The sequence below is a fragment of the Nuphar pumila genome, chromosome 3 (genome assembly GCF_984573655.1).
Source record: "Nuphar pumila chromosome 3, dmNupPumi1.hap1.1, whole genome shotgun sequence".
Classification (NCBI taxonomy): domain Eukaryota; kingdom Viridiplantae; phylum Streptophyta; class Magnoliopsida; order Nymphaeales; family Nymphaeaceae; genus Nuphar; species Nuphar pumila.
Genome location: NC_143251.1, coordinates 146,697,899 through 146,714,446, shown reverse-complemented (window position 1 = coordinate 146,714,446; position 16,548 = coordinate 146,697,899). Strand labels below are relative to the sequence as shown.

The window sequence follows — 16,548 nt, the reverse complement described above, 5'->3', positions numbered from 1 at the left end:
TCCCATACATCATGACTCAATGCTTCCTAAGGGAGCTAACCCTACTCAATAGCACTTGCCTGAAACCAATGGCCCTTCACAATATCCCAAAAGACGCCCAACAGAAGGCATTATGCGTGTAACTTTCCCTCTACATGCAATAGTCCTTTTAACTTACCTTTTGCCTTTGTCTGGTAGTTTATATTAACTTCCATTTGTAATGAAATAGTAAGAATACAAGAATCAAGGCACTAAGGCCAAAAAAACACAAGCCACTAAAGCGCAAATACAAAATGTACAAAGGCACAAGAACACAAAACACTTAAAAATAAATAAGTTTTATTATTACGAATGCTTAAGAGAAGCATACATGAAAGAGGGGCAACAAGCCTTATATATATACATACATATACACACATACAAAGGAAGAGAAGAAGAGGGAGCTCAATTAGGCGTTTGGCTAGTCCAACAGCTAGTTAAGGTAGCCATTGGACTAGCCCAACAGCTAGAATCAGGTGGACAAAAATGCCCCTAATGGGCATTTAAACCAAAAAAAAAATTTAAAACTAAAAGAAATACACGTATTTCCTAAAAATACATTGTAAAGGAATATATATACAAACAAGAGTCTGGAAACAACTATATATATATATATATATATATATATTTAACATCATTTGCATTATAGGAGGATTGTGAAGTTTGATTATCATACTGTTTGTACATATATGGCCAGTCAAAAACTTGCATAAAGAAAAGCAAAGCAAAAGGAAGCGACCAGAAATCACCCAATATAACAGGGCGAGTACATCACATAAGGTAGACAAATTTATGAATATCATCAAATGAGAAGAACCTTATTATTGACTTCTCAGCTATGAATATAAAAAAAATCAAAGAGAGAAAGGTCAACTACAAAGGCACCACCATAACAAAGTCTATTTAGTAATTGAAGTTTACTAACGAACATAAACAAGAAAAACCAGTAATACCTGAAAACCACCAAGCAGACTTTCCATCTGTGATATAATGAAATTGCAGTCTCGAATTTGTTCATGTAATAAAACCAAATTATCACTTTCTCTTATGTAATCCTGCATCGGAAATAGACGTTCATAAACAAATATCAACAATAAGTAAAACACATAGCAATTGGCCATTAACTATCACACTTTACTATGAATATCCTCTGTAGGCACCAATAAATCACTTTATAAGACAGAGAATCATCACTATTTATCTAAAAGAATAAATGTCTGAAGTTGCTTTCAAAGCTCTAAGAACATCCATGTAGACACATCTTCCCATACCTCATTAGATGTGGGTCATCCAAAACACAAACAACCCAAGATTCAACTAACACAACTCATGTCATTCTAATATACTGCATTATTATCCAAATTATAGCCTCATCCTTCTCATTTCTATCAAAACATTAAGAAGGAAGATCATGTTGGAGCTAAAAATACCTTTCACAATGCATTGAAAACCACATGAATGCTGAAAATACAAATAAAAGAGAATCTACAGATAAATGTGATTATATGGATATGCTTAGATGCCATAAGTTAGTAATAACTTTGAGGATGCATTTTATTTGTCCATCCATACTCATTTGAAAAAAAAAACAAGACACAATGGCACTACCTGCCTCCAGGTGTAACAGCTTAATTGTAACAATAACCAAATCTTTTTATACAGAATGAAATCCTTGCATTATATGCTAATATCTTGTATATTAATATAAGAAAACGTTAGTAGTTTTTACTTCCATATGCAGTTCAATGCTTGGTTGAAGCCTTGCTAATTGTTGTCATACACATATTTAACTAGTCATTTTCCCTTTTCTGCAAATTTAGTTAAAAAGATGATTGTGTTGCTACTATTACTCTTATTGCTAATAATAGTAGATCCCCATGAATATCTCTTAGTAAAGGGTAGTCCACGCCAAGATTTCTAACCAAAATACAGCTAGAGCTGCCAGAGATGGAAGTGATGTGTTAAGTAGACACAAAAAACAAGCAGCACAGGTTCTTTAGGTCCATGTGAAGCAAGAAGCAAAAAGTGACTAGGGAACAGTTACGAAGTAAATTACAAACTTTTTAAAATCTCAAAACTATAAAGAGTCAAAAATTTTAAACTATATGCTATTATCATTACATCTAAGACTAAGTTTTTCATTTCCAAAAAAGGTACATTATAGGTTTAGAGTACTACAGGATTTAAAGTTTTTATTACCAACCCACGGTCAAGAAAGAAATGCTAAAACAATAGATATGCTTGGTGCATGTACAACAGAAGCTTAAACATCAAATAGTTCTTAACAAACAGAAAAATAGAACAACCTGAATGGACTCCAGCTCAACATTGCGGATGTTATTTTCCACACCCTTTGTATACTCGCGCAATTTTGTGCCTTTCGCCAATATGTTTGCAACTACCTATGATAGAATAAGTAACAACAGAGAGACACATTAGTAACTTGCAGCATAAAAAGAAACATGAATGAGTCATACAAACATGAATTATGGGCAACAGAACAGACTCTTCTACATGCTTCAACTTTTAAAAAATAACAATAAATAGATAATATAAAAAATTTGATTAAACATTAACAAATAACAAGATACCAAAAATAAAAGGTAATGGTAACTGAAAAGAAACAAAGAAGTTTTGAAGTTTCTATAGTATTGAGAAGCAGTCACCGTACATATGAATATGGGTAGTTTGGTAACTACTTAATAGGTTGGGGGCATTATTGTAAACAAGTTGTTTCAGTCTAATCTCTCTATTTAAGTGAGATTAGACCTAATGAGAATATATGAATTCTCTCTCTCTCTCTTCTCTGATTTGCTAGAAACCCTAGCCGACTTCAACATGGTATCAGAGCAAGACATAGCTCTGGGCGTCTGACTCGATCGATCGACACGCTGATCGGGTGGCACTGTGTACATCGTGAAGAGTGATCTGAAGCTTCTCCAGCAGGAACGCAGATCGGGTGGCACTGGGTGCAGCGACTACAGTGATCGTCGTGTACAGAGTGTAGGTGTTGGGTGCAATGACTACAGTGTCTACAGCGAGCGTTGTGCGTGTAGTAGCAGGTATGTGTTAAAATGTACTCATCAATTATTGTAATTAGATATATTTTATATATATAAAAGATGATACATATACATATATGGTATATATGTATATGTATCTTCTTATTTATATATATAAAATATATATTTTCCTATATTAGCTGTAGGGGTAGTTTAGTCATTTTACGCATATTCCATTTTGGAATATGATTGTATTTTCTCTTTTATTTTTATTTTTATTTTTATTTTTTCTAAAATTATTTTTTTGTGGTTTGCGCCACATTGTAGGGCTCCCCAAAGAGTCGTTGGGGAGCCCCCAACGGTCACAAATGTGACCGTTGGGGGCTCCCAACGACTCCTTTGGGAGCCCCCAATGTGGCTCCTCAAAGGCTTATAAATAGGGGCTTTCCCCCTTGTATTTGTCACTTCTTGGAGGAGCTTTTGCTCCATTGTAATGGGTGTTACACCCTTCTTCTCTTCAATAATATTAACTTATGCCTTATAGGCATTTTTGCCCCTTTTGTGGGTTTATGTGTTAGCACATTATGTGCTTGTGTTTTCCCCTTTAGTGGGTATATCCGCACTTCATGTGCATGTGTATTGGTTCATTATTGAACCTAATGTATTCAAAGTCGTTTCTTTACATGGTATCAGAGCAAGGTTGGGATCGAGTTGCTCTTTGTTGCATTGGGAAGCGTGCTATTCAAGAAATTTTAAAGAAAAATGGTGAAGTTTTCGTCTCTCTCTTTTGCTTCTTAAAATTATTTGGTATACATTATATTTCTTTAAGTATTGTGCATTATAAAGAATTAGATATGTTTCTGCATATGTGTTTCTCTCTTTTGCTTCTTAAAATTATTTGGTATGCATTATATTTCTTTAAGTATTATGAAGAATTAGATATATTTTTGCATATGTGTTCTTGTCATTATGAGTTTGGATTCTTAACATTCCATTGAACTTTTTATTTTTCTTTCGTATATTATTCTGTTTCGTATGTCTTTTCTTGAAAAATAAGTCTTTTAAGAAAGTTATGTTAGAAGTAAAATGTTTGTGAAATATATAGCATTGCTCACATACTCTCATCATAATTATTTCATATTAAAGGTATGTGTTTACCCTCTAAAATATCCTATATGAGGCTTTTTCATAATATCATGTGTCTTTGAAAAATGATTTTTTTATTTTCCTACCTAATGAGTTATTTTTCATACGAGCAATATTTGATTAAGAAGGCATTTTATAATACCGGTTGAATTAAGTTTTAAAAATGATCTCATAAAATATGGTTATTCTCTTTACATTCTTCAATTCAATTTCAAGAATATGTTTTATTATAAAATTTATGGTCTTCATTAATGTTGCATACTTATTACATTAGGAGTTGGTTATAATCTATTAAGTCATATAATATTATGAATTTTTGTTTATAGATTTATGTCATAACGCAATCCTATTATTCTTTTTGGGATTTTCTCCACTTTAATAAAGTTTTCCCTCTTCCTTTCGTATGTACCCTCATTTGGGGATTTGTTTTTTTTGTGTTGGATCTCTCTTTGAGAGGCCTTTTGATCCTTGTGAATCTTCTTATGAGTATATACTCTTTGAGAAGATTTCATGATTGCTATAAGCTTCTTTTTAAATAACAATATTGGTTTTTATGAGACTTCTTAAATATTACTATCTTTATGAAAGCTTGAGAGACTCAAGCATTTGCCCTTTTCTATAAATTACATGCCTTAGTGCATGTTTGTTACTTTTACGTTTTTTGCGTATTTTGTTCAAGTATTGTGAGAGTGCCTTTGTGCACATCTTTTATAAAGTATTTGTGTTTGTATGCGTATTGTCTCTTCGTAGACATTTTCACATGGTACTCTTTTTTCAATAAAGAGATGTTTATATTGCCTTCTTTAGGGCTTGTTTTTTGTCCCTTAATGGACTTGTGAGATTGTTTCTTTCATCGTTATAAGTGCTTCCGCAATATCTTGTTATATGTTGTCCTAAATTTACTCATTTAAGATTATTGCTATTCTACATCTTGGTATGCATATAATTGCAATTTATAAAGGCTTGGTTTGATTCTTGGATTATTCCAAATCCGTTCTCACACATAACATTGCTTATATATTTCATGTTGTGTTTATTAAGTCTTTTTTATAATGATCATGATTGAACATAATTTAGTGTTTATGCAAAATTATTGTTATAAGGCATATTGTTGTGATTAATTATGTTGGACCTTTGAATCGGTCCTCTTTGTAAAATCACATATTTGGAAAATGATTTCCCTAAGAGTTCATTGCCTTTTTATGGCATTTATTTTCTATCCATCACAAGTTATATGATGTATCAATCCTTTTTTATGGCCTTATTGTTATATTAGAGATGATTGTTGAGGTGAGTTATGGGCACCTTGTATTATGTCATTTTAGATTGTCCCTTGCCATATTATAGATAGTTGTTGAGGTGAGTTATGGGCACCTTGGGACTCTAGAATGATTTGTTATATGATCTATAATTATGAGTGTGTCACTCGTTTTCTTTTGGCCATTGATCTTATGGATGCTCTTATTTATATATAAATGTGATGGATATATGGTGTTTGGAACCTTAAATGTTTTAAGGTATATTTAATTCAAGGGTTTTGGGACTATTGCTCAACCTTTTGTTGTTTATGAATCTTATGAGTGCATTTGCACATTTGTGAGTTCGTGTTTTGTGTTTTTTGTGCACAAGTGTTTCAAGTGTTCTTGTTGTGCGTATGTGCACGTATTTATTTTTAAAATATTGTCCAAGGTTTTATTTATATGTTTGTCATTACAAGTTTTATTGCCTCAAAAGTCTTCTCCTCTTATACCTCTTATCTAAGTGTCATCATATGTAGACAAGACATATTATTACACCTTTGTGTGTTGGTAGTCCGTTGTTGGCTTTGTTCTCTTGGTCTAGTAGCTTAACACACTTGTCTTGAGTGTTATTATATGTAGACAAGGCGCGTTGATTCACACCATGGTGTGTGATTTTAGTCCATGTTGGCATTTGTGTCCTTGTTCTAGTCGCTGAAATGTTTGCCCATGGTTGGCTTCTTTCACTCATTTCAAGTGTCATTTTATGTAGACAAGAGATGTATTGTGTTTTAGCCCATGGTTGGCTTGATACTCTTGTTCTAGTAGCTGAACATACTTGATTTTGAGTGTCTTTTTACGTAGACAAGAGATGCTTTTGGTCCATGTTGGCGTGTATTCTCTTGTTCTTGTCGTTGATACACTCATTTCAAGTATTATTACATGTAGACAAGAGGTATTTTTACACACCTTTGTGTGTGTCTTTTGGCCTTTAATGGCATTATGGTTATGTTCTTGTTCTAGTAGCTTATACACTTGATTTATGGGTTTTGGAGGACTAATGAGGTAATTACTTGTAATAGATGAACTATTGTTGAAATTTGTGAAATTTCATTCATATTTTGCTCTTTAAAGATACAAGAGAATCATATCATTAATATGCATATTTTTAGCATTTAATCTACATACTAAGTGCTTATGGTTTTGGTCACCTTTTGTATTTAATATGCAAAATGAATTTTTATAATTGCAATCATTTGAGTGAGATGTTCCTAAATGTGTAAGGTTCCCTACTAAAATAGAGAAATGTGTAGATTATGCATTGTAAAATGAATAACACCCATTAATTCATACCTCTTTATATGCTTCTTTGAAGCCTTCTTGAGTGGAATATATATTTTTCCTCTTCTTTTGGGTGTTTTGCCACTTTTGTAGTTTTTTTGTTGTTCTCTTGCCCATTAGTGGCTATTTGGGTATGTGCGTGCTCTCTTGTTTGCTCTTGAAGACTTTGTTTCTCTTGTTCGGCACTTCATTATAAGCCTCTTATGGGATCCCATGGCGGACCATTGCTTTATTCCCATTGTGGGGGTGTGTTTTGTCCATTTTTAAGAGCTTGTGAAAGCATTATGCATTCTTGTAATTCGTTTCCTCTTTGACATGATATATGATTTTGAAATTTTGGTTTTCTAAATTTTCTTTTCATGCTAAAGTAATTATCCTATCATGTGCTTCAAATTTCTATGCATAAGTTATATTTTTGCACCATTGTTTTGTGGGTGAGTCATCCGATATGGTTTTGATTAATCTTGTTAGGAATGTTCCATTTGAGTAAAGTGCAAAGATATTTTTTATTTGTTCTTTGTTGTTATTCCACAGGATCTTGGAGATGGGATAAAAAGAAATACCCTGGATAGATCGGGAAATGTGTTCACCATTTGAAGACAATTGGAGGAAGGCATTTGCAAATTTCAATGGCATCCTCACCGAAGCCTCTTGGAGTCTTGCGACTTTTTTCAATCTTTTCGTTTCCCCATGCAAAGTTTGAGGGGGGGTGTTAAAATGTACTCATCAATTATTGTAATTAGATATATTTTATATATATAAAAGATGATACATATATATATATATATGGCATATATGTATATGTATATGTATCTTCCTATTTATATATATAATATATATTTTCCTATATTAGCCGTAGGGGTAGTTTAGTCATTTTACGCATATTCCATTTTGGAATATGATTGTATTTTCTCTTTTATTTTTATTTTTATTTTTATTTTTATTTTTCATTTTATTTTTTCTAAAATTATTTTTTTGTGGTTTGCGCCACATTGTAGGGCTCCCCAAAGAGTCGTTGGGGAGCCCCCAACGGTCACAAATGTGACCGTTGGGGGCTCCCAACGACTCCTTTGGGAGCCCCCAATGTGGCTCCTCAAAGGCTTATAAATAGGGGCTTTCCCCCTTGTATTTGTCACTTCTTGGAGGAGCTTTTGCTCCATTGTAATGGGTGTTACACCCTTCTTCTCTTCAATAATATTAACTTATGCCTTATAGGCATTTTTGCCCCTTTTGTGGGTTTATGTGTTAGCACATTATGTGCTTGTGTTTTCCCCTTTAGTGGGTATATCCGCACTTCATGTGCATGTGTATTGGTTCATTATTGAACCTAATGTATTCAAAGCCGTTTCTTTACAGTATGTGCGCGTAGCACAACGTCTACAGCGAGCGTTGTGCGTGTAGTAGCAGGTATGTGCGCGTGGCAGCAGGGAGACCCCGACCGTGTCAATGGTGCGTAGCAACAGGTATGGCTGTTGAGGGTTGTGTGGATGTCGAAAAGGCCTGCAGTCTCCATCATGATGCAGTTGTGGTATGCAGGTTGTCGAATAATATATTTTTTTTGTGGTCGTGGTATGCATCTTGTCGCAGCTTTTTAAGGTGAATAGTTCAGATTTTATCAGGGTGATTAAAATCTGGTAGAATCGGTTTTTCAGTTGGTAGTTGGTGTGCACGGTAGTTTCGAATCTGAACAGCGTATTACAGTTTTTTTTTGTATATCAGATTTTATCAGTATGATTAAAATTTGGTAGAGTCGGCTTCTTAGATTGGTAGTTGGTGTGAACGTCAGACCCGAGTTTTCAGCAGTTGGTAGTTGCGTGTGGTTGTATTTCCATGGCTGAAATGCAGAGGTCAGACATGAAGACCGAAACTGTGTCTGATTATAAAGCCTTTGCAAATCCATTTTCATATGGATCATCTGTAAAGTTGGATGAGACTAACTATACTAGATGGTCGCGTACGTTCATGATGTCTGTTTCAGGGCATCATAGAAAACATATTTTGTTGGAAAATGAGCCTACGGTCAAAACTGGAAAGTATGCTACATGGGAAGAGGACAATGATAGTCATGTCTTGGATTATGAATAGTGTGCAACCTCACATAGCCGACGGGCTTATTTATTACACCTCTGCAAAACAAATGTGGATAATTTGCAAGATATTTATTCTCAAGAAACTAATGTTAGTCGTATTCTTCAAGTAGAACATGAGATATATAAATTACAGCAAGGAGAACAAACTCTAGCCCAGTATTATGCCTCCGTGAAGGCAGCTTTTGAGAGACTAAATGCTCATAGACCATTATGTTGTGACAAACAAAAACTACACCAGGAGCATACCATGGTTGAACGGTTCTTGACTGGCTTGTCAGCTGAATTCTCAGTTGCCAAAGTGCAGATGTTGACAGGCTCAGATGTTCCCACTCTTGATGAGGCATATAATCGACTAAGCAGGCTTGCCATGTCCCTTCCTTCATCTCAATCAGAATCACAAACCTTAGCTCTGTCTGTTTCCTATGGCCGAGGTCTTCTTCCTAATTCTCAAGGTCGTGGACGTGGTCGAGGCATGGGAGGACGAGGCAAGCTCCAGTGTACCTACTGCGGGAGATTTGGGCATTTAGAAGATAGATGTTTTGACAAGAATGGACGACCTCCCACATCTTCAACTAAAGTTGTTCCTATAGCACAAGTGGCCAAACCTGAGTCCCCCATTGTTCCTCCTAGTGATTCGGTTACACTCACTCGTGCTGAGTATGATGATTTGTTGACACATATTCCGTCTAGTTTCCCCATGGCTGATATTGCATGTTGTGGATTATTGATTAGGAGCATCTAGCCATCTGTGTGAAAATGAATGTGATTTTTCAAAGTTGAATAGTGTTGCTAATCATAAAAAGGTTGTTCTTCACGATAGGAGTTCCTCTCCCATTGTTGGCCAGGGAAATATCTCCATCTCCCCTACTCTTCAGTTATCAAATGTTCTCCATGCCCCTTCATTCCCTCAAAATTTGTTATTTGTTAGTCGTGTTGCAAAGGAATTGAATTGTCGAGTAATATTTGATCCTGCCTGTTGCACTTTTCAGGACTTGCTGACGGGGAAGACGATTGGTGGAGGCTATGAGGAAGGTGGAGTCTATTATCTACACCAACCAGTTGGCTCTGTTCATTCCGCAGTTGAGTCCTCTTCTAGTCCGTTGCTTTGGCATCATCGTCTTGGTCATCTTCTGTTGCTTAAATTGCGTAGAGTTATGCCTTACATCTCGTCGTCCACTACTCTGTTGTGTGAAGCATGTCAGCTTGGGAAGCATCATAGAAGTTCATTTCTGTCCAGTTAGAGTCCTTCAAGTCAAAATTTGTTTGATCTTCTTCATGTTGATGTTTGGGATCCAAGTAGAATTACTAGTCGCTCTAAGTGTTGTTATTATTTAGTCATTATAGATGATTTTTTCAGATTATCTTGAGTATTCTTGTTAAAAGATAGGGCTGAAGCCCCCATTATTCTTAAATCCTTAATTATTGAAATAAAAACTCAGTTTAATTCTTGAATTCAAATCCTCTGAATTATTGCAATTTTACAAAAATCTTGGGATCCAACCTCAGACTTCTTATCCTCATACCTCGCAACAGGATGAATTCAGACATATTCTAAATGTTGCATGTTGCCTTATGATTCAGTGTAATATGCTTGCGTCTTACTAGGGAGATGTTCTAACTGCGGGATACCTAATAAACCGTATGCCTTCAACCTTTGTGGGGGATCGTATTCCTATTCAAATTCTCAGACCTGAAGCTTCGCTTTTCCCTGTCTCTCCAAAGGTGTTTGGTTGTGTGTGCTTTGTTCATAAATTTGGTCCCAACCGAGATAAAATGTCACCCCAATCTATAAAATGTGTTTTTGTTGGGTATCCCAAGCACCAAAAAGGATACCGTTGTTATGATCCCATATCCCAGAGAGAGTATGTCAGTGTGAATGTTTCCTTTTTTTAGTATATCCCATATTTTTCTAGTACTTCTCCAAGAATACATGCTAGTCAAGGTGATTCATTCCCTCTTTTTGTTCCTCCTTTTCCATTAGAGTCTGTTAGTCTTGAGCCACTTGTTCCTAGTCTGACTCCGCCCCGTTACAAAAATCCTCCTGTGGTATACACACATCGAGCTCCACCCAACTCTATGCTTGTGCCATCAGCTTCTCCAGAGGTGAGTGTTCCTGACCCTACTAACGATTCTCTTGTTGATGGTGATTTACCTATTGCTATTCGGAAAGGAAAAAGGCAATGTACACTTCATCCTATTTCTCAGTTTGTTTCTGAGGCAAGACTTGGTGAAAATATAAAGAATTTTGTATTAGCATTATCTGCTACCTCAGTTCCTCTCAATCATCATCATGCTCTTTTGGACCCCAAATGGGCGAAGGCCATGCAGGATGAAATGGATGCACTGCTTTCTCGGAGAACATGGGACTTAGTTGATCCTCCACCTGAGGCTGATATTGTTGGATGTAAATGGGTCTATACTATTAAGTATAATTCAGATGGATCGATTGAAAGGTTTAAAGTCTGCCTGGTTGCGAAAGGCTATACTCAAACTTATGGGGTGGACTTCTTTGAAACATTCTCTCCAGTTGCTCGTCTTGGGACTATTCGTCTTGTTTTGTCAGTCGCAGTGCACCATGGTTAGTCTCTATGTCAGCTTGATGTGAAAAATGCCTTTATGTATGAAGACTTGGAGAAGACAGTTTACATGCATCAACCTTTGGGGTTTGAAGTTCCGGGGGAGTGTCAAAAGGTGTGCAAGTTGAACAAGGCAATCTATGGTCTCAAACAGAGTCCCCGTGCGTGGTTCTCCAAGCTGGTTGAGGTCATGTTAGCATTTGGGTTTGTCCGCTCTGCCTCAGAACACTCTCTTTTTATTAAAAAGACCTGCACAGGGATTGTGGTCATGATAGTATATGTTGATGACATTATAGTCACAGGAAGCAGTGAAAAAGATATTTCTGACACAAAGTCCCATCTTCAGAAACACTTTGTGACTAAGGATCTGGGACCACTCAGATATTTCTTAGGCATAGAGGTTGCAAAGATTAAAGACAGACTGGTTCTGTCACAGCGGAAATATGTCTTGGACCTGCTGAAGGAGACATGGATGTTAGGTGCCAAACCTGCAAGGATTCCTATGGATCCCAAGTCTCATCTGTTTGATGAAAAATCCGAGTATGTGGACTGTAGCTGTTATCGCTCCTTGGTTGGCAAGCTATTATATGTGACTGTGACCAGACTTGACATATCTTTAATTGTGAACAAGATAAGTCAATTTATGGACAAACCTACAAAGGCTCACTGGGAGGTTGCAATGATAATTCTCAAATATCTAAAGTTCTCCCCTGGTAAAAGACTATGGTTTAAACAAAACCCCTCTTTAGATGTTACTGCCTATTCAGATGCAGATTATGCATGGTCGATTGTTGATAGAAAGTCGACAATTGGATTGTGTGTTTATTGGAGGGAATCTGGTTGCTTGGAGGAGTAAGAAACAAACTGTTGTTGCCAGGTCAAGCACTGAGTCAGAGTATCGGGCTATGGCTCAAACTGCTGCTGAGATGATGTCCTTTGCTGCAAAGCCTAAGCTAGCCAAATGGGAACTGACAAAAAAAAAGACAATTAAGGTACGAAGAGGTCGCCTATCTTGTTATTATTTTTTACCTAATTTAGAAGTCATTATCAGACCCAATTGATAATTAAAGATATGAGCTTGAAGTCATTTCACCTTAAATGAGCTTGAAGATATGATGCAGAAACATGAAACAAGGAGCAGATCTGTCAAATCATTTTAAGAAAGTGATTTGACCTCATGGTCCTTGTGTACATTGTGGACGGTGAGGAATCCAAATCACTTTTCTGCTCAGTGGTCTGTGGGTAACTTGTTGATCTTATTTTTTTTGAATGGTAACTTGTTGATCTTATGGATTAAAGTTTGTTGTATACTTTGTCCAATTTTCATAGGTTTAAATGTAGGCCGACAAGCATTGTAATTATATAGCAATTAGTAGTTTGACCAGGATGAGCTTTCTAAAAGACATTTCTTTTTCTTGCTCATTCTCATCTTTGTATTGCTTCATAAGTCCTCATCAGTGAAAAGTTACGCTGATTGATTTTTTTTTTAGGTGAAACTTCAAAATATGTGACAGAAAGAGAGATCTTGAGATTTCAATAAACAACCAAACAGGTAAAATATTGAAATCTAGATATTTCTTTTTCAGATTTTCAAGTGCATCCAAACACTGCACTTTTCTAGAATTCATAACTCCAGAAATTTTAAAAATCTAAAAAAGTAGAAAACCTGAAATTTAATTTTCAAGATTTGCAACCAAACAAGCCCTTATGGGCGATTCTAGTTTTACCACTGGGCAATCTTTTTCATCTCACCATAATTGTATCATTTTTGTCGCATGCCGACTAATCTCCAAGTGAAAGTCTCATTACCTATGGAGATGATATTGATTTTAGAGTTGCTACTTATATTGCAAATAACCCAGTGTTTCATGAACGGACAAAGCATATTGAGGTGGATTGTCAATATGTACGTGACCTGCTCCACACTGGGTACATTTGCACCAAGCACATCTTCAGAGAACCAAATTGCTGATGTCTTCACTAAACCCCTAGCGAGTTCAAAATTTTCAAAATGTTGTGACAAGCTGAGCATTATTGTTATATATGCTCCAGCTTGAGGGGGAGTGTTGAGAAACAGTCACCGTACATATGAATATGGGTAGTTTGGTAACTACTTAATAGGTCGGGGGCATTATTGTAAACAAGTTGTTTTAGTCTAATCTCTCTATTTAAGTGAGATTAGACCTAATGAGAATATATGAATTCTCTCTCTCTCTCTCTCTCTCTCTCTCTCTCTCTCTCTCTCTCTCTCTCTCTCTCTCTCTCTCTCTCTCTCTCTCTCTCTTTTCCTTTCTTCCTCTCTTATCTGATTTGCTAGAAACCCTAGCCGACTTCAACATATAAAATCACAAAACAAGACTTTAATAAATGTAGGGGATTAGATGAATCAAACTGTGAATTGCTTATTATACTGAAGCTAAAGCTCAAGCAGTCCTAGATCATCTAAATCAATCTCCAGCAAAGTCAATTAGATAGAAGGGACATCAAGTATGGTTTGTAATGAAAATAGCGGAAACACCAATAATCCAAAAAACTCTTTAAAAGAGTCAAGCAAAGAGCCAAGAACACAAGCACGTAAAGTGCAGAAATAACCCACTAAAGGGTAAAGTGCCTAAAAGGCAAAGAATATTATTGAAGAGAGGAACTAAATGGGCTGAAAAGCCATACTTTACAAGAGGGTGTCCCCTCTAATTTATAGAGGAAAAAGAAAGTAAGAGAAGGGACCACATGGGGCTCCCTTCTAGCCGTTGGGAGCCCCAACGGTCACATTAATGACCGTTGGGGCCCCAACGACTAGATGGGTGGGGCCCCATGTGGTCCTATTACATATTTAAATAAAAGAAAAAAAAGAAAAAGAAAAAGAAAGTAAAAAGAAATAAAAGAAAAAACTTAAAAATAAAATAGTATAGAGAAATTACCAAAATACCCCTATTGGATTTTTGGATAAACAATAAAGAATATATATATATACATATTTTAACACGCCTCCTCAAACTTTACGGGGAGAAGACTGAAAGTTTGCCAAGAAGAAACATAAATCGCGGAGTTGGAAGCGCTTTGGTGAAGAAGTCAGACAACTGATATTCTGAAGTAACATACGGTAAAGTGGTGGTTCTTCTGAGAAATTCATCTCGCATATAGTGGCAGTCCATTTCAATATGCTTGGTATGCTCGTGGAAGGTGTGGTTGCTTGCGATGTAAATCGCACTTTTGTTATCACAACACATCTTGATAGAAGAGAAAATGAGAACACCCATATCACAGAGGAGACTTCTAAGTCATACAATTTTCATAGTTGTCATCGCCATGGCTCGATATTCAACTTCACTGGATGATAGTGAAACTTTTTGTTACTTCTTACATCCCCACGAGATAAGAGATTCACTTAAAAAAATGCAAAAAACAATGGTTGAGATTCGATCATTGAGATTTTCTCCCCAGTCTGCATCAGTAAAAGCAATTAATTCAAGAGAAGAAGAAGAGAATAGGAAAAGCTCTTTGGAAATGGTGTTCTTGATGTATCGAACAATTCGAATCACGGCCGCCATATGAACTGTAGTAGGAGCATGATGAAATTGGCTTGCAACATGAACTGCATGAGCTATATATGGATAATTAAGAAAGAGATCCAATCAGTTATCGATAGGGGGTAGGATCCTCAAGTAGAACATCATCCTCAAGTTTCAACTTTGCATTAATAACTTCAGAGTTTCAACTTTTTTTTCATCTAAAACTGCCGACTTGGCACAAATGTCTGTTGCTAGTTTCATTTGAGAAAGTATGTATCATCGAGGAGAATATGTCACTTCAATACCTAAAAAATATCTCAAAAAACCCAAGTCAGACATATCAAAAGTTTTCTTTAACATAGATTTAACATCATTTACTCTCTTTTTGTCACTTCAAGTGATCATATCATCAACATACAAAAGTAGAATAACAATGGAATCACTTGTTTTCTTAACAAAGAGAGCAGTGTCAGTATAACAAGAAGTAAAACCCAAATTGATTAGTACATTACTAAATTTGTCATACCAAGCTTTAGAAGCTTGCTATGACCATATAATGGCTTTTTAATTTTAAAATTTTAACATTTAAATTCATGCGAGGAAGTGGTTCCATATAAACTTCTTCACCAAGGTCTCCATTTAAAAAGGCATTCTTAACATTAAGTTGAAAAATAGCCTATTTTTTAATAGAAAGTATTGTGATAAGGGCTCGAACACTAGTCATTCGAGCAACAGGAAAAAAAGTCTCATCATAATCCACTCCATACTCTTGGGCATATCATTTGCCTACTAATCGAACCTTAAACATTTCTAAAGAACCATCACTTTTACTTTTTACTTTAAAGACTCATCTACATCCAATGGGTTTCTTGCCATTATGGGGATCAATAATTTCCCAAGTTTGTGCTTTTTAAAGTGCATTACGTTTAAGTTTTATTGATTCATTCTAATGGACATATTGTTTGGCATAATTATAATGAGATGGTTCATGGAAAGAGTGAATAGCTAATAAGCAAGCTCAAAAATTTGGAGAAAAAGAATCATAAGATACAACTCTATTAGGTATTTTAGAAATACGATTTGATCTTCTTTGAGAGGATTCTTCTTGTAAGATCACGTGTTTTCAAATCTTAGTCAATTCATGAGAATTCCAAAATTTGGCTAAGTCTGGTAAGAAAATCGTTTGAGGCCCGATTCTTAGACCGATGTCTTAGAGTTTGGGTTTGACCCAGGTTTCATCGACAAGGTCGAGGCGAGCCAATCGGAACGTGGTAAAGAGTCTTAATCTCGACTTTTAAATTCAAGCGAAATTCGGGTTATTTTCGGGCGAAATTCAGAATTTGATATTCATGTAATATATCATTGGATGCGCCTCAAAATTCTGAGCACAATGGTATTTTACTTTTCTAAATTTGAGTTCTGGTTGGCCCAAAAATTGCATTTTTCTAAAATTTTAGCAGTTTGTTGAAACGGATCCGAAATTGGATCGGATTGCATCCAAGGCGTAGGATCCAAATTTCTATGGATTTGGGTCCTGGTTAGGTCCTATAAAATCTGGAGTTGATACAAGTCTTAATCCAAATTTTTGTATGAGTATGGGTTTGGATCTTGGATCTTGGATCTTGGAT

General features: G+C 35.8%; 1 protein-coding gene across 2 annotated transcripts in view; it reads right to left on the bottom strand.

Annotated features, from left to right (window-relative positions):
* LOC149844330 (vacuolar protein sorting-associated protein 52 A-like) overlaps positions 1 to 16,548 on the bottom strand; it is a 203,750-nt gene that overhangs the window by 129,237 nt on the left and 57,965 nt on the right. For both annotated transcript variants that reach the window (XM_090000506.1, XM_090000507.1), the window contains exons 6-7: positions 2,325 to 2,420; positions 972 to 1,073 (exon numbers count right to left, since the gene is read on the bottom strand). In XM_090000506.1, coding sequence (XP_089856632.1) covers positions 972 to 1,073; positions 2,325 to 2,420 — 198 coding nt within the window. The remainder of the gene's footprint in view (positions 1 to 971; positions 1,074 to 2,324; positions 2,421 to 16,548) is intronic.